Consider the following 17,660-nt stretch of genomic DNA (forward strand, 5'->3'; position numbering starts at 1 on the left):
AGCCTGTGGCTCTGACTGAATTCCCCAGCAAGGTGAGGTCCCTGAGAAGTGAGTGGTCCAGGAAAGGTCCCCTGAAGGAAGGGGTCTCAGTGATCAGGCCCCACCTCCCAGGTACAGAAGAGGACAAGATGAGGAGGGGAACTTGCTGAAGGTTCCACAGCACAGTGGCGGGACTTGGCCTGTCCTAGAATGATGAGATGACTTCACAGAAGAGCTGGACATCAGGCCGGTGTTAGAGCAGAGTTGGGGTGGGAGCTCGTGGGCAAAACTCAGGAGCAATGAGCTTAGGCTTTGGAATCCAACAGACCTGAGTTTAAGCCCCAGCTCTGCCATTTGGCAGTTGTTAACCTTAGCAAGTCAGTTCCTTCAGCTCTCAGAATCTGGGCATCTTCATCTGTGAAATGAGGGCAGCGGGAGTCCCTCACGGACCCTTTCCAAGGAGAAGATGAGATGATGCATGTGGAGTGCCTGGCACAGTGCTTGGCACATAGAACCATAAACAGCAACTTGAAAAAGCGGTGTGTCAGACTTTAAGAGAGTGAACTTACGTTTCCCAGTGGGGAAGGCTGGAGAGAAGGGATAGTTAGGGAGTCTGGGAAGGACATGCACACACTGCTGTATCTAAAATGGATAACCGACAAGGACCTACTGTATGGCATAGGGAGCTCTGCTCAGTTATGTGGCAGCCTGGATGGGAGGGCAGTTTGGGGGAGCATGGATACATGGGTATGTTTGGCTGAGGTGCTTTGCTGTGTGCCTGAAACCATCACAACATTGTTAATTGGCTATATGCCCATATAAAATACAAAGTAAAAAAAGAAAGGAAAATAAAGGCAGTGTGTTTCACCCTCTCCCTGCAGGCCTCTCGCCTCATTGTCACCTTCGACGAGCACGTTATCAGCAATAACTTCAAGTTCGGAGTCATTTATCAGAAGCTCGGGCAGGTGTGTGGTCTCCTTCTCCCATCTGCCCATGTACCTGGGGCCTCAGAGCTTTGCCATGGAGAGCCCTTACCTGGGGACTCAAGCTCAGGAACCCCGGGGCTGCCAGAGGTCCGCCTTCCAGCCTTCCTGGGTGTGAGTGGGGGATGGCACCCCAGCTTGATGACCTCTGCCCTCTGTGTGCCTGCCCCCCCCGCCAGACCTCCGAGGAAGAACTCTTCAGCACCAACGAGGAGAGCCCCGCCTTCGTGGAGTTCCTCGAGTTTCTGGGCCAGAAGGTCAAATTGCAGGACTTTAAGGGGTGAGCCCTGGGTTGGGATAGGCAGACGAGAATCCGACCCATGCCTTTGGGCAGGGACGGAGCCCCCGTCCTGGTCCCACCGAGGCCTGGCGGGGGCTGGAGACTGAGCTGTGGCCTGGGGGGCCTGGGGCAGGTTCCGAGGAGGCCTGGACGTGACCCATGGGCAGACGGGGACCGAGTCTGTGTATTGCAACTTCCGCAACAAGGAGATCATGTTTCACGTGTCCACCAAGCTGCCCTACACAGAAGGAGACGCCCAGCAGGTAGCCCTCTGCCTGTCCTCCTGTTCGTCCATCTACCTGCTCCTTCAGCGTCCACCACACCAGACTCAGTGGGCCCTGGGACACAGAGAGGGAAATGATCCAGTCCCCCGACTTGTGGCCTTCTCTGGTTGGGGCAGGGTGAAAAGTGGCTGTGATGCTGTGGGAGCCTCAGTTTCCACATCTGTGAAATGGGGATAATAATGGCGCCTACCTCACAGGTGAGCCCAAGTGAGAGGATGCGCACAGAGTGGCTAGAACAGGATCTGGTAGCGATGGAGCAGGAGCTCAGTAAGTGAGGATTTTTAGTGGGAGTGAAGGGCTTTGTCAGGTCACGCGGGGGCACTTAGACTTGGCAGAGGTGGGAGTCAGGCAAAGCGCTCAAGATCAAGTGACTTCTGGCTGCAGAGGAGGTGGGAGAGGGAGGCGGAGTGTTCCTGGGGAGAATGGCTCCCGCCTTCTGCAGAGGCCTGGTGATGAACAAGCACAAGGCATGCTCCCCGACCTGAACTTGGAGATCTATCACTGTGCCCTAAGCTTCCTGGGGGCTGCCTGCCTTCTCCCTGTGACCCCCACGCCTCCACCCCAGGCGGATGAGGGCATCATGGGAGAAAAATGGAAACGTTTCTTCCTTACCCTTAATGTCTTTTCATTTTCTTTGAATAAGATTCTCTGTTCAATTTAGCAACTCATATATACCGAGCGGAACTTAACTTGTGCAGGAGGGGCCACGTGTGGGGTGTTTAGACAGGAGGAGGGCAGAGAGGTAGGGCCTGGGGACCAGGGGCCTGGATCCAAGTCCCCGAGGTCACTGGAAGACCTTACAGCCCCCTTCTCTCAGTGTTCTCCTCTGCCACAGAATTCCAAGAAAACAAAAACAATGTTAAGACCAGTTTCTCGCCACATTTTTCTGGGGGGAAGCAACTCCCTAGATGTGCCCCTCTGCTTACCCCCAGCCCCCCTCCGCCCCGGTGGGCACCCTCCCTGCGCCCCCTGCCAGGCGCTGAAAGACTGTGGCCCTGTCTTCAGTTGCAGCGGAAGCGACACATTGGCAACGACATCGTGGCTGTGGTCTTCCAGGACGAGAACACGCCGTTTGTGCCGGACATGATTGCGTCCAACTTCCTGCATGCCTACGTGGTGGTGCAGGCCGAGGGCGGGGGCCCCGACGGCCCCCTCTACAAGGTGGGTGATCTCGGAGCCTCCCGAGGGCACCCTCCTAGCCCCGTCCTCACTCGCTGCAAGGCCTCTCCGAACCTCGGTTTTCCCAGGTTTGAATAGGGGTGCTGTCCGGAGGGCTCTGAGCCCCGCTGTTGCCCTGATGATGGGGGAGGATTCCCATCCCATCCTCTCTGCTGCCTGAAGTCCCTCCCCTAAAAAAGGCTGCTTACCCTTTTCCTCCCTTTATTCTCCTCCTCCTCTTGGCCCTCATGAGCCCAGAGACCCTCCACCCCTCCTCACCACTCAAATTCAAGACCAAGGATGGAGCCGCTGAAAACTTGGGGTCCGCCCACCCCATATGTAGTCACCGAATGTCCCCAGCCAAGGGGCAGCCCTGTGCCAAGCATCGGGCTAGAGAGGCAAATCAGGGGTCTCTGGCTGGTGTGGGGACCCCCCAGGGACACCCACCCTCCCTTCCAGGTATCCGTCACTGCGAGAGATGACGTCCCCTTCTTCGGGCCACCCCTCCCAGACCCCGCTGTATTTCGGAAGGTGAGGGGCAGCCCCCAGCCCCGCCGTGGGCAGAGCAGGACTAAATGGGTGGGGGCCCTGGGGTGCACAGTGCACTGTACTAGGTCGTGGAGCCCCCCTGGGTGCCAGGGCAGCCAGGCTCCCCTGACCGGATTGGCTGGGGCCCAGCTTTTCTGTCCATCTTGATAAGAACTGTGACTGTTTCACAAAGTCACAGAGCAGACTGTATCATTGCTTTACATTCCGCATAGCAGACTCTGTGACCTTCCCTCCACTCTGTTGTCTTTTTGACAATTTCAGTCTTCTACAATGTTTGGGGGTGGGGGCACACGTCTCTCATCTCTCAGAAGGAGCCTTGGCTCCAGTCCCCCAACAGATCCCCCAGACCGAGGCGGTGGGAGACCCCCAACCCAGCTCTCCTGAGGGGTGGGCAGCCATGAAGGGCATGGGGGCCTCTCACAGGCGCCTGGGCTGGGGCACTGAGCCCAGGGAGGTGCCCTTCCAGGAGTGAAGAGGACAGAACCCAGCAGAGCCCCAGCCCCTGACTCGTTGGGTCTCAGCCCCCGGTTTCTTGTGTTCCCCTGACCTCCTCCCTTTCTCTTCTCCACGCTGGGGGCTCCCAGGGGCCTGAGTTCCAGGAATTTTTGCTGACAAAGCTGATCAATGCTGAATATGCTTGCTACAAGGCAGAGAAGTTTGCCAAACTGGAGGTGAGCATGGGCTCTTGGAACTGGGACCCACCACCCCCTAGAATTTCAGCCGAGCCTCCTGGGAAGGGAAAAGCCATGTTCAGACCTTGGCCTTAGGGAGGACTGCCTGGGGGAAGGATGAATCCGACGGGGAAGGATGAATCCGACAGGGCCAGAATCCAGTGAGCAGGGCCAGAATCCAGGGAGAGGAAGCAGGGGTTCGTATGGAATGCCCAGGAGGGGCTCGGAGGTAGGCTGACAGCACAGATGACACAGTGGAGGTGGGGCGTGGGGAAGCAAGATCTCAGAGGAGCTGTGGTGAGACCCCCGGGCGCTGCTGGAGCTGCGCGGGGGCCCGAGGGAAACCGGTAGAGGCGTCCGGGGCCCCGGCCCGCTTCCCACTCAGAGAAGGCAGCCGGGATTCCAAGTGCGGGAAGAAGGACTGATCCCTGGGGTCTCTCCTGATGGCCCGGCCCACAGGAGCGGACACGGACCGCCCTCCTGGAGACGCTCTATGAGGAGCTGCACATCCACAGTCAGTCCATGATGGGCCTGGGCGGCGACGAGGACAAGATGGAAAACGGCGGCGGGGGCGGCGGCTTCTTCGAGTCCTTCAAGGTGAAGGGCGGGGGTCCACCTGCGCGCGGAGGGACGCGGCGGGGATGGGGCGGGGACGCGGTGGGGATGAGGTGCAGGGGTGCGGGGCAGGACCAGGTAGAGGGTGTGGCTAGAGGCGGACTCGCCCGGGAGGTGGGGTCGCGTGGGGGCGTGGCTCGGGGTGGAGCTAATAGGCGCGAGCTCGGGCCAGGTGGGTGCACACCTGGGGTAGAGTCCGGAGGACGGTGAGCCTCAGGGTGGACCCAGGTTCTAGCGTGGGCCTGCAGACTCGCGGCCGTGCGCGTGCTCTCTGCCGGGGCAGAGCCACGGTTGGGAGCTGTAAGGTGCGCTCTGGCTGGAGGAGGAGCTGCTGGTTGGAGGCGGGGCTTAAGCTTGGGGGCGGAGTCTGCCTGGACGGTAGAAGGTTGGTGCGCTCTGGTGCCAATGGTGGTGGCTGCCAGGTCAGGGCAGAGAAGAGAGGACCCCCGTGTCCTGACCGAGGGAAAGAAACCAGAGGTCCAGGAAGGAACGTGAACAAGGAGCTGATCTGCATGGCGTTAGGCCCGTGTGACCCGCTTTGGCTGTCTCTGGTTCAGTTCAGTTCAGTTCGTGTCCAGCTCTTTGCGACCCCATGGACTGCAGCACGCCAGGCCTCCCTGTCCATCACCAAATCCCAGAGTTTACTCAAACTCATGTCCATCGAGTCGGTGATGCCGTCGTCCCCTTCTCCTGCCTTCAATCTTTTCCAGCATCAGGGTCTTTACCAGTGAGTCAGTTCTTCGCATCAGGTGATCAAAGTATTGGAGTTTCAGCTTCAGCATCAGTCCTTCCAATGAATATTCAGCTTAGTGGTAAAAGCATAGACACCCTGGGTTCAGGTTCCAGCCCTTCCACTTACCCGCTTGAGCATTCTCTGAGCCTCAGTTTTGTTTTTTTGTTTTTTTTTTTCAAATCTGTTGTTTAGGCTTCTTACCTTGTTCAGCTGTTGAGAATTATTTGTAAAGCAATTTGATCGGTGTAATGTAAGTTAAGAAACAAAATGTAAAGCTGTGCCCATTTACCTCGGTGACTACCGTCCAAAGTTGAGAGGCAGAGGAGAGAGCAAGTTCCCTTCCCCCACCGCAGAGGAGAGAGCAAGTTCCCTTCCCCCACCGCCCCCCCGCGGGACCTGGACCACCGCATCCCCCCCCCCGCCCCCCGCAGGCTGCAGGTCCCCAGGCAGTGACCCCTCTGCCTCCACCCACAGGAGGAGGACTGCCTATCCTCCAGGTGCCCAGCCAGGCTGGCAGGGCCTCACCTTTACCCCAGGGCAGGCTACAGAGCTGGAGACGTGGGTTTGCATAAGAGGATTAGCCCAAGCCACCCAAGTTCTGCCCTGGGCTGAGGCGAACAGACCGCCTTTGAGAAAGAGGCTTGAGGAGAACCCTACCTTTGGGAGGAGCAGACAGCAAGTGGGTGGGGTGGATGTGGGCCTGGACTGTCTTCTCTGAGGGAGGGCTCCAGGCGCCCAGCATATGGTGGGCACTGGATTAAGTCACAGCCTTTCTCAGACAGCAGAGCCCACGGCCTAGGCTTTGGGTTTGGCATCTGGGTCCCAGACCCACCTCTGCTTTGGTTTCGTCACGTGGAGAATGGGCCTGGTAGCAGTGCCTGCCTCCAGGGGCGGATTGAGTGAGAGGATAGGTAGAGAACCCCGGCCCGACTTGAGCTTTCTGGGCAGGTTGTCTGAAAAAGGCAAGGAGGGGAGGGAGGGCGGAAAGAAAAGCAAGCAGGAAGCAGGCTCCAGGAGACCCTTAAAAGGAGGAAACTGGCGTTTCTGGGGTGTTCTCTGCACACGCTTTGGGTCACAACTCTGCATCTCCTGTGGTCCTTACAACCACATGACAGGTCGTGAGGCTCCAAGGCTCAGCGGTGGAGTGGTTTGCCTGAGGTCACCCAGCAAGCTAGTGGCAGAGCTGGGACCTACACAGCCCTCTGCACGGGTGGAGCTGACTCCTGTGTGGACTCACGGGAAGGGACTTACCGGGGTCACCTAGGGTGGTATCGGTGGGTGGCTCCCGGGTTTCCCCAAGGGAGGGGGGCCTTAAGAACTCCTTGCCCCTCCTTCGCAGCGGGTCATCCGGAGCCGCAGCCAGTCCATGGACGCCATGGGGCTGAGCAACAAGAAGCCCCACACCGTGTCCACCAGCCACAGCGGGAGCTTCACGCCCAACAACCCCGACCTGGCCAAGGCAGCTGGAATAGTGAGTGCCCGCCCCTGCCCGCCCCAGGGCCCACCCCAGACTCTAGGCTAGGGCTCGCCACTGCTGTCCAGGGGGTCAGGCGCCCGGGCTGTGACCCTGAGACCCTGCAGCCCCCTCTCCAGCCCCTTGACGCTCCCCGCCCTCCTCCGGGCCCCTTATTCAGCCCGGACTTCCTGCAGCATGTCAGCCCTCTATCACGCTCCTTAGGGAACACGTCCTGTCTTGTCGTACGCTGGGAGTGGGGCTGCTGTGCGGACACTTCTGACCAAGCCTTGAGTTTCTGGGAACACCTACTGTGTGTCGGGCTGTGGGCGCACACTATGTCAGGACCCAGGTCTCTACGTGAGCATCTGCTGTGTGTCTGGCTCTGAGATGCTGCTGGGCACCACTGTGTGTCCGGACCTGGGCTGCCGTGCGCTGTGTATGGGGGCCCAGTCGCTGTGTGGACATGCACCTTGTGGGCGTCTCCTGGGGGCCTGGCCCTGCGTGTCCGCGAGCCCCTGTTGTGTGTCAGACCTGGGCTCCTGTGTGGACCTGCCTCTGTGAGTGTCTGCCGTGTGCCCAGGCCCTGAACTGCTGTACAAGAACCTACTGTGTATCGGGAAATGGCCTGCTGTGATAAGCCCTGGATGTCAGTGAATGCCCATTACGCATCAGGGAAGCGAGCTGTGTGAGCGCCCACTGTGTGCTCACAGAGCCCTTGTGGTTGTGGCTGCCTACTGTGTGTCAGGAGCTGGGCTTCTGTGTGAACCTCTCCTGAGTGATCACCTCCTGTCTGCAGGGCTCTGTGGGACTCTGCCACTAACACACAGAGGGTGTGCTGGGCACAGGATGAAAAAGGCCTTCGGTGGCGGACCTGTCCACTTTCCACTGCCCAGTGGCCAACCCCGAGCTCTGCACCTGTTGCTTTGCTGTCCCTTCCCCATCCGTCTTTCCTTCTATCACCCATCCATCCATCCTTCCATCCATCCATCCATCCTCCCATCCATCATTTATTGACTGTCAGCTGCATGCCAAGCAAGCTCTGTGCTCAGTGCTGTGAGGCTGTGTCCTGTGACAGGAGGGACCCCCCCGCCCCCACCCCGGCCCTGGGGTCTGGCCTGGCCAGGGGAGCAAGGCGAGTCGTCCGTTTCCCAGCCATCACCAAGCCCACCGGCACAGGAGCCGCAGCCCGCCCTCCTCCAAGCCCGATGCCCCAGCCACTCTCTTCCTCCCCCCAGCGGGGCCCCGCCTCCCACGGGTGGCTGCAGAGGGGGCCCCGGGGACAGGGCCAGGCCAGCAGCGCCCGCCACGGCAGTAACCAGACCCATTTCTGTTTTGTTTTTGCACACTCTCCCCTCTCTTCTCGTGGCCTCCTTTTCCTTCCCTTTCTCTCCTCTCCCCTTCTCCCGCCACCCCCAACTTGCTTGTACTTGTGCATTCTCTCCTCTTGCACCTTCTTTACGCCCTCTCCTCTGCTTTGCACCGTTTCCTCCCTTGCTTTTCCCTTTGTGCCTCCCCTCTCGGTCTCTTCTTGTCTGTTTCACCGCCGGGGCGTCTCTGTCTGTCTGTTTCACCCTGCGCCCCTTCTCGGTCTCTTCTTGTCTGTTTCACCGCCGGGGCGTCTCTGTCTGTCTGTTTCACCCTGCGCCCCTTCTCGTGTGACTATCACTCTCTCGCCTCTCTTCTCTGTGTCTCCTTCCACCTCTTCTCTGCTTCCTTCCCCGGCCTTGTCTGTCTTAACCCCCCTGCCCAATTCTTCTCTGTCCTTGTCTGTCTGTCCCTCCTCTCCCTGTTTCACTTCTCTGTCTCCCTGTCCTGCCATCCCTGTCTCTGACTCTCTGTCTCTCTCTGCCCCCGCCCTCTGCCGCTTGCCAGTCATTGCTTATTCCCGGGAAAAGTGCCAGTAGATTCGGACGCCGAGGCAGTGCCATAGGCATAGGAACCGTGGAAGAGGTTGTCGTCCGCGGGGCCGCCGGCTCTGGAGGCTGTCTGCACGCGCTGTTCTCTGCTCGCTCTCAGGACGGAGGCCATATTGGGGACGTTGCCCCCCGACCCCCAACCCCCCAACCCCCGGGCCAGGCCCGAGGGCCAGCAGCTCTGACAGCACTCAGCAACCAGTTTTGGGGCCTGGTACCTCTGCCAGAGCCAGGCCCCCCCACCCCCACCAGGGGCTCTGGCCCTGCCCTGGCCCCCGGGACTCAGGCCCAGACCCTGCCGGGATCTGGTACCTGAAGACCCCACACCCAGCTGCACGTCCCCCAATATCGCCAGGCCTGCATGGAGCGCCTTGCCCTCCTCTGCCCCCCTTCCCGGTCCCGACTGTGAACTGGCCTGGGGGCTCCTGCCCCTCCGTCCCTCCCTGGGGACCCCCATCCTGCCTGCCTGCCCCAGAGAAGCCGGCGGGGATGGGGGGCCTGCTTCTGGTGCCTGGGATGACCCACAGTAGTGTGTGTGGAAACTTAAGTGGGGGTCTTTCACCTGCTGAGCTAGAGCCTCCCCCGGCAGAGCTGGAGTGGGGCAGTGCCTGGGTGGCTGTGCCTGCTTTCTCCCCGCTGCCCTCCATTGTAGGTCCTGTAACGCCCGGGGGGCTGCTGCTCTGAGGACCTGGCCTCCCTCCCCACCCCAGCCCAGAGCAGCTGTCCAGCCCCCCCGGCTCAGGCCTCTGCCCCCTTTTCCTAAGATCCCAGGTCCAGGCCTGCTGTGTGACCTCAAGGGGCCCTTTGCCGTCTCTGGGCCTGTTTTCCTTTATCTGTAAACTAGGTTGGCTCTCTTGGGCAATGGACAGTCCTCTGCTTCGGGGCCTGGGCAGCAGGGCCCCAGGGTGGCCTGTGGGGTGGGTTGGGGGGGGTCCCTGGAGCTCCGGGAGCAGGTGACCACTGAGTTGGGGCCTCTCCCCACAGTCGCTGATTGTCCCTGGCAAGAGCCCCACGAGGAAGAAGTCCGGTCCGTTTGGCTCTCGCCGCAGCAGCGCTATCGGCATCGAGAACATCCAGGAGGTGCAGGAGAAGAGGTGGGCGGGGCATCGGGGCGGGATGGCGTCCTGCGTCCCCTCTGGCTCCTCCTCCCACCCCGCACCCCTGCGCCGACCGCCATTCAGCGGCCAAGGAAAGCAGACAACAGGGGGCCCCAGCCTTCTCCCCTCCTGTCCGCGCCCTCGAGGATCTGCTGTGCACCAGCTCGTCATCTCACGCAAGCCGCCGCCACCCAGTCCCAGCTCTGCTGGTCCCGGGAGCCGTAGGTCAGGGGAGGGCCTGGCCCGGGTCGCGCAGCTGGGGAGGGGCAGAGCTGGGGTCTGCGGAGCTCTGTAAGTACGTCAGTGTAGGCGGGGTGTGGACCGCGCCCGCCGCATGAGAAGCAGGGAGCCCTCGGGGAAGCAGAGGGTTGTGAATCCGGTCTTCACCACGCTGTGGCTGTGTGATCTCGGGAAAGTCACTGAACCTCTCTGAGCCTCATTGTCCTAATCTGGGGAAAAAAAAAAAAAAACAACAACAACAACAGGGATAAGGACACACAACCAGCGGCACGGGGCTGGCTGTGGGGGTGCGCGCCGGGCGTGCGAAGCCGGGTGCCAGATGCGCTGAGGTCTCAGGAGTGAGCTGGCCCTCCCTTCATAGGCAGGAGAGCCCAGAATCCCATGAATCCAGGGTTCGCGTCTTGGCTTTGCCACGTTCTGGCTGCACGTCCCTGGGCAGGTCTCTTCTCATCTCTGGACTCCAGTCTCCTTATCCGTTATGGGGGACACTTATACCCCCATCCATGGGGGATGTCCTGTCTCTTTTTTTCTTTTCTTTTTGGCCTCTCTGTTCTGAGATCAGGGATTGAACCTGAGTCCGTGGCACTGAAAGTGCCAAGGCCTAACCCCTGGCCCGCTGGGGAATTCCCAAGGACGTTCTGCGTAGGTGCTCCCACAGTTCCTGCTCCCCCCTGGTCAGCCCAGGGGCCGCGGGGACCGCTCTGGGGCTGGCCCCTGAGGATGCAGGGTGTGGGTACGAGGCAGGAGCGCCCGGGACCTCCTCTCCCCACCTGGGGCTCCTTCTACCCTTGAGGCCAGGCCTGGTGCTGAATCCCCCCACTGCCCCCGTGTGCCCCGCAGGGAGAGCCCCCCGGCCGGCCAGAAGACCCCAGACAGCGGGCACGTCTCCCAGGAGCCCAAGTCGGAGAACTCATCCACTCAGAGCTCCCCAGAGATGCCCACGACCAAAAACAGGTTGGGGCTTGAGGCATGCTGAGCCGGGGGGCTTGGGTGTGGCGGGCCCATTCTTTCTTCCCCCTGTCTGGGCTCAGGGCTGCCCGGGAACGTGGACATGACCACCCCAGGGTAGCAGGGGGGCCCGGGCACTCTCCTGGGTCCTCCTCTGATACACACCCACTGAGTGCTTTGTGCATGCCACGCTCTGCAAGACTGCAGTCAGCTGGACATACGGCCCCTGCCTCGCAGAGCTGACAGTCCAGAGTAACAGAATATAGTAAGCTACTTCCAGGTAGCGATGACAGAAGGAAAATAAAGCAGAGGTTGCAGTGAAGAATGGCTGGGGTTAGCTGGGAGCTCAGAGAAGACGTCTCCCGAGGGGTAAGGTTGGAATTGAGAGCCAAGTGAGGAGTTGGCCCTGTTAGGATGGACTGATGATGGCAGGGTAGAGGGAGGAGGGTTCCAGGTAGGAAGCACAGCACGTGCAAAGGCCCTGAGGTGTGCTTGAAGGCTTGGCAGAAGGGTGGTGTCGTTGGAGCTGAGTGAGTGAGGCTGGGCCTGCCTGGTGGTTGACGATGGGAGGAAGCTGAAGAGTTGGGCCGGGGCTGGGTCATAGCTTTGAAGGCTATGTGAGAACTTTGAATTTTTTTTAAATGTTTGTTTATTTTTTGCCGTGCTGGGTCTTCACTGCTGCGCGGGCTTTTCTCTAGTTGTGGAGAGCGGGGGCTACTCTCCAGCTGTGAGGCACAGGCTTCACGTTGTCATGGAGCCTGGGCCATCGGGGCTTCAATACTTCCAGCACGCAGGCTCAGTGTTCCATCGGGCCTTCAGTACTTACGGCGCGCTGGCTCAGTGTTCCATCAGGGCTTCAGTACTTCCGACATGCTGGCTCAGTGTTTAGAGTGCTCGGGCTCAGTGGTTGCGGCTCGTGGTGCTCGGGCTTAGTTTCCCGACAGCACGTGGGATCTTCCCAGATCAGGGATCAAACCTGTATCTTCTCTGCATCGGCAGGCAGATCTTTCCCACGGAGCCCCCAGGCAAGCCTGAGAACTTTGGATTTTATCCTAAGTGTAGCAAGGAGGCTTTGGAGGATTTTAAGAGGAGTGATGCTTTCACAAGCTGACCCTGGTCACCTTGTGAGAGTAGGTCCAGGAGTGGGAGCAGAGAGGCCAGCCCGGAGGCCGCCCTCCCTTCGCTGCTTGTCAGCTGAGCCCCGGGGGTGAGAGGGCTGGGGGGAGGACCCATCCTGGGCTGAAGAGTAAGGCAGGTGAACAGGGAAGCAGGAAAAGGCGACAGGGGCAGGAAGAGACTGAGCCGAGCAGAGAGGGTCGTTCCCCGCCCACCCCCATGAGGAGGAATCAGGGAGGGCCTCCTTGAGGAGGTGTCTCCCCCCCACTGGTGTTTGAAAAGTGAATTTACTTTTTAGGACTTGAGGGAAGGCGTGGGACCGCAGGCAGCAGACACAGATTGGCCCGCAGTGGATTTTCCTCCAGAAAGGGGGGAGGAAGGAACAAGTGGGTAGATATTTCTCTCTGAGCAGAGGCTAGAAGGCAGGAAATCCTGTGCAGTGTTACATGAGCTCCTCCGGCTACATTGGTGACATTGGAATAATCAATGTGATATGGTGGTGATTGTGGTGAGAAAAGCCCTTGGACGTGGAATGAAACTGGGAGAGAGTTAAGGAGGAGACTGTGGAGGTGGAAGGCCTGGGTCCCACCTGCTCTCCCACCTCGGGCTGGGTACCCACCCTCTCTGTGTCTGGGTGTCTGGTCATTTGTGACATGGGTCTGAAAATGATAGCAATGAAATAACTGGGGTCAACACACTTAGATCAGTGCCTGGCCCAGAGTCAGTCTGCACTCGCTGACGGTGCCGATGGTGTAAGTATTAACCGATGGTGTATAGATAAATAGTTTCGATTGATCATACAGCCAAGAGAGTTGGGCTTCATCAGGGGCAGTGGGGAGGAGCAGGACTGGGACCCGACAGGATCTCTGTGTTAGGAAGGACGGTGGCATCGGGGAGGCTCAGGGGCCCTGGGAGCTATAAGGTGCCACGGAGGAGCTTGGCTGGCTGCAGGCTGGGCCTGCCTGGGCGGGGAGGGCAGGGACTGGGGGTCTCGGCTCAGGAGGTGCCTAGCGCGGATGCTGGCTGACGGGACGTGTTCCATGGCAGAGCGGAGACAGTGGCCCAGAGAGCAGAAGTGCTGAAGGACTTCTCCCGCTCCTCGTCCAGTGCCAGCAGCTTCGCCAGCGTCGTGGAGGAAGCAGAGGGCGTGGATGCGGACGACACAGGCCTGGTGAGAGGCCCAGGAAGGAGAGGTGCCCCACGGCAGTGTGAAAGGGGTGCTCTTTGATCCCTGGAGATGATGCTCTGGGGTGAAGCGTGAGCCCGGCTGTGGCTGAGTTGTGATCAGGAGACCCAGCCCAGAGGAGTAGTGCGGACTGACCTTCTCTTACTCTGAAGCCTCCCATGGCTCCCCAGTTCCCCACGCAGCCCAATCTGTGAGGTCTAGCCCCTCCCTCCCCAGCCCTGTCTCTTACCCCTTCGGCCAGTCTGCCCTCCTCCTTTAGCCAGTCCCCCAAACCAGTCAGGCTTACTACTCTACCCCTGGGCCTTTGCACATGCCGTCTCCGCTGTCTAGAACACTGCCTGCTCCCTCCTTCCCCCTTTGTCTGACTGGCTCTGTTCCTCCTTCTCAGCTCAGCCTCACAGCACCTCCTCCAGAAAGCCTGACTTTCCGGTCCCAGGGTAGGTTAGGAGGCCCTTGTACACTCTCACTGGAGAAGGCAATGGCACCCCACTCCAGTACTCTTGCCTGGAAAATCCCATGGACGGAGGAGCCTGGTGGGCTCCAGTCCATGGGGTCGCTAAGAGTCGGACACGACTGAGCGACTTCCCTTTCACTTTCATGCACTGGAGAAGGAAATGGCAACCTACTCCAGTGTTTCTTGCCTGGAGAATCCCAGAGACGGGGAAGCTGGTGGGCTGCCATCTACGGGGTTGCACAGAGTCAGACACGACTGAAGCGACTTAGCAGCAGCAGCACACTCTCACGGACCCTGGGCTCTGTCCTTGGCAAGCTCCATCACGCTTCTTTCGACAACACCTCAGTTCCCTGCCAGGCTCCGTGTCAGATGCTGAGCATGCAGACCGCCAAGCCCCCACCCTGTGGAGCCTGGGATCTGGAACTGTGCTGGTCTCTTCCCAGCGTGTCTCTCCTCTTAACTTGGAGCTCTTGGAGGGCCAGGACCCTACTCGAATTCTCTCGGTGGCTTAGCTTACGAGAATCTCAGTGTTTGAATGCACGGATGAGTGGAAGTGTGTGTGTGTGTGTGTCTGTGTCCGCTTCTGTTCCCACTCTGCCCTCCTGGGGTCCCCTGGGGCAGACATGGCTGAGCCCTCCCCCTCTTTGCAGAGGGGCCAGGGTCGGGTGGGGGGTTGTGGATCAGAGGAGGGGGTGAGGAGGGGAGGGGGGAGCCAGCCAGTGCCGTGGGCAAGGACTTAACCTCCCTCCTTCTCTCTCTCCCATCCCCAGGAGAGTGTTTCCTCCTCGGGCACGCCCCACAAGCGGGACTCCTTCATCTACAGCACGTGGCTGGAAGACAGCATCAGTACCACGAGTGGAGGCAGCTCCCCAGGTACCAGCAGGGCCAGCCCCACCATGGGCACGCCCACCCCTGTGATGGGCGGCGGCCAGGGCTGGGCACCGAGGGCCAAGACCCATTTTCAGGTCCCAGGTGGTGGGTGTGTAATGGGCCTGCCACTGACGTGGGCTCCGTGGGCTGGTCCTTATCCTGCCTATTATGGTAGTTGGTGGCTTGGAGGACTGGTGGCTTCTAGAAGGGCCTTGAAAGTTGATGGGGCTTTAAAGGGGGTAAATATGGGAGTTAAGGGTGGGAGTCCCCGAGGGAGGGGCTTGCTGGGGTTGGGGGACACTGGTGCCTACCGCCCATCCATGCCCCCGTCTCCCTGGTGCCTCCCCGCGGCCAGTGAGGTGGCTCCCTCCTGCCTCCTTCCCCAGGCCCCTCTCGGTCACCCCATCCCGACGCCAGCAAGTTGGGGGACCCTGCTTGTCCCGAGATCAAGATCCAGCTGGAAGCATCTGAACAGCACACGCCCCAGCTGGTACGCACAGCTGCCAGGGGCCTGGGTGGGGCTGGGACGGATGGCCTGGATGCTGGCCCTGTGGGGGGCACCCTTGCCCCCGGAAGGGGGATTGGCTGTTGGGGAGAGGCCTCAGGCAGCCAGGGGTCCCCAGGGATGGCGCTGGACCAAGACGTGGGCCCCCCTCCCCCCAAGCCTGGAGGGGTTGGGCTTGTCCAGCCTGGGCGCTCCCGCTGACTTCTGCTCACCCGTCTCCCACCCCCTGTCCTGGCGCCTGTATTGCCGCTGTTCTGACCGCAGGGCTGTTAGCCACGCCGTCACTCTGAAGGTGACCCTGAGCAGGTCAGTCCCAGCCTTTAGCTCCTGTTTGGTTGGGAGGAGGGAAAGGGCAGGGGAAGGCAGGGCTGGGCCGGCTTCTCTCCTTCTCCATTACCTCTGCGGGGTGAGAGTTATGTGTCTAGGTTTGAATCTTCTACCACTCAGTTTGCTAGGTGACCCTGGGCCTCAGTTTCTTTATCTGCACAGTGGGGCCAATAAATTCTGCCTCACCTCTGCTCATGAGTTACTGGGAGAATTTGATGAGAGCCTGAAAGGGATTTGGGAATCGTTGGGAGGGAGGGGTCTCGGGGGTTCCCCGTGGGGTAGAAAGACTCAGAGCCTGCAGTCCCAAGGGCATGACCCGTCCACATCCGGCTCCCCGTCTCATGGCGCGTCTGTCTCCCTTTACCCTGCAGATGAGGGTGCGGAAGCACGAGGCGAGGATGCTCTGGCAGATCCGGGCGGACGGGACCTCTGCCCCGAGGCCAGCACCAGCCTGGGGGCCGCCCCTCGCCTGCCCAGCCCTCCTCCTGGCCCACGTCCGGGCTGTCTCTGCAGGGCGGAGCCAGCCAGCCCTGGGAGCGGGGAAGCTGCTGGCACCGTCCCCACCCCCTGGGCTGGGGGGCTGGCTGGGGCAGGGAGAGGTCAGTTGGAACGGGACTCCAGGCCTGGCTCATCCATCACCCCTGGGTGCCCCTCTGGATTCGAGGGAGTGAGCTGGAAAGGAGAACTGAGGCATCTCAGTGCACACAGAGCCTGCCATGGAGGCACTGGGTAGGAGGAGCCCTGCGCTGGGGTCCTGAGTCCTAGCTTGTGGTTCGGGATCCGCTCTGCGACTCTAGGCCCATCACGCTCCCTCTCTGAGTGCCTCTGCCCCAAATGGACGAGGTCATTTCAGAGGTCGCTGAAGAGTGGGATTCCGCGCACCTGCCCCAGAGTGGAGGATCCCGGGGGCCTCCTGTCACCCTCTCCCGCTTCTTGGGGTTCCTGGGGCCCCAGGTCGGCTGAGGGGCAGGGGGCTGGCTGTGGGCCACGGCACCTCCTAGACCTGCCAAGGCCCTGCCCACTGCCTCTACATGACAGACGAGTGACCCCCTTGTGGGCGTCGGGGGACCTACCTGGCTCTTCCGCCATCCCCCGGCTCGACCCCCGGCATCTCCTGCTCCTGGCACTCCAGGCCGAGGGGTCTCAGCTGGCTCACCTTTGCACCACCCCCACCCCGCACGGAGCGGGCAGGCAGGCACAGCTGCTGTGAGTCCACATCCTCGTGTGTGTCTGTCCACACTTTTTAGGCACCACGCCAAGGGGCAGCCTTCCGGCCCCAACACCCATTTCAGAAGCCCCCGTGGCCGCGTGTGTGTGTCGGTAACAGTTGTACAAAATAAATTCTATTTATCGCTATTGTACCCTGAGTTGGACCTGGCTTCATATGACCCTCTCCCCCCGCCTCAGATCAAGCCCAGACAGATCTTAGTGGTGCTGTGGTCAAGACCAAGGAGCCTGTTCACACCCCCATCCCACCCCAACCTCTCCACCCCGCCATCCCCACCCAATCAGAGCTCCTGGGTCTGTAGACACCTCCAAGGCCAAGTGATGAGCTCTTTGACCACCAGCTTTCCTCCCATCGCTCTGCCCTTTTCCCACTTTGTTCCCTCTCCCCAGCAGGGAGAACATGGCTTTGAAGTCAGTTCCGTTCAGTTCAGTCGCTCAGTCGTGTCCGCCTCTTTGCGACCCCGTGGACGTCAGCACACCAGGCCTCCCTGTCCATCACCAGCTCCCGAAGCTTGCTCAAACTCATGCCCACCAATTGGAGTCCTGCCTCTAGCTGGTGGTGCTGAGAAACTTAGAAGCTTCTCTGAGCCTGTTTCCACTTCTGTAACACAGGAGTGGTAGTCCTTCTCCCAGGGGTCCGTCCTGAGGATTCCTTGACGGGTGCACGTGGAACACCCAGGACAGCGTCGGGCACCCTGTGGGTGAAGTTCTCGTGTGTTCCCTGTGTGGCCACCAGGGGGCGCCAAGGGATCGCTTACCTGCACTGATGGGGGCGGGCAGCCGGCGCTGAACCTGTCCGGCTGCGGGAAGGAGCTCACCAGGTGATAAGCGGGGATGAGGGCCTGGGGGTGGGTGGGGGGGGGAGACGTGGGAGGAGCCCCGGGGTGCAGCCTGACTGAAGGGGGAATGGGGAAGACGCCGTGGTTCCTAGCACCCCCGGAAAGGCTTAGCATAGTGTCCTTGGGGAGGAAGCCACAGGTGCAAAGGGAGAGGCCAGAGAGTGCTGCTTGCAGCCGAGAAGCGGAGGGGATGGTGATGGTGGAGGGGGCAGGGAGAGGGCAGGGATCCG

The 17,660-nt window shown here is 60.5% G+C and overlaps 1 protein-coding gene across 7 annotated transcripts in view; it reads left to right on the forward strand.

Annotated features, from left to right (window-relative positions):
* LOC102392906 (RAP1 GTPase activating protein) overlaps positions 1 to 16,008 on the forward strand; it is a 52,249-nt gene extending 36,241 nt beyond the window's left edge. Inside the window, exons 11-26 of one of the 7 annotated variants that reach the window (XM_006048543.4) lie at positions 861 to 944; positions 1,142 to 1,242; positions 1,376 to 1,505; positions 2,532 to 2,687; positions 3,144 to 3,215; positions 3,818 to 3,904; positions 4,364 to 4,501; positions 6,592 to 6,723; positions 8,581 to 8,658; positions 9,606 to 9,715; positions 10,799 to 10,912; positions 13,070 to 13,193; positions 14,433 to 14,535; positions 14,919 to 15,022; positions 15,302 to 15,343; positions 15,736 to 16,008. In XM_006048543.4, the coding sequence (XP_006048605.1) occupies positions 861 to 944; positions 1,142 to 1,242; positions 1,376 to 1,505; positions 2,532 to 2,687; positions 3,144 to 3,215; positions 3,818 to 3,904; positions 4,364 to 4,501; positions 6,592 to 6,723; positions 8,581 to 8,658; positions 9,606 to 9,715; positions 10,799 to 10,912; positions 13,070 to 13,193; positions 14,433 to 14,535; positions 14,919 to 15,022; positions 15,302 to 15,310 (1,542 nt within the window). In that variant the 3' untranslated portion in view covers positions 15,311 to 15,343; positions 15,736 to 16,008. Of the gene's footprint in view, positions 1 to 860; positions 945 to 1,141; positions 1,243 to 1,375; positions 1,506 to 2,531; positions 2,688 to 3,143; positions 3,216 to 3,817; positions 3,905 to 4,363; positions 4,502 to 6,591; positions 6,724 to 8,580; positions 8,659 to 9,605; positions 9,716 to 10,798; positions 10,913 to 13,069; positions 13,194 to 14,432; positions 14,536 to 14,887; positions 15,023 to 15,301; positions 15,344 to 15,735 lie in introns of all 7 variants that reach the window. The other 6 variants (XM_044938146.2, XM_006048544.4, XR_326675.4 and 3 more) reach the window with 6 other exon arrangements.
* The last annotated feature ends 1,652 nt before the right edge of the window (positions 16,009 to 17,660 follow it).

Source organism: Bubalus bubalis, chromosome 2 (assembly GCF_019923935.1).
Source record: "Bubalus bubalis isolate 160015118507 breed Murrah chromosome 2, NDDB_SH_1, whole genome shotgun sequence".
Lineage (NCBI taxonomy): Eukaryota > Metazoa > Chordata > Mammalia > Artiodactyla > Bovidae > Bubalus > Bubalus bubalis.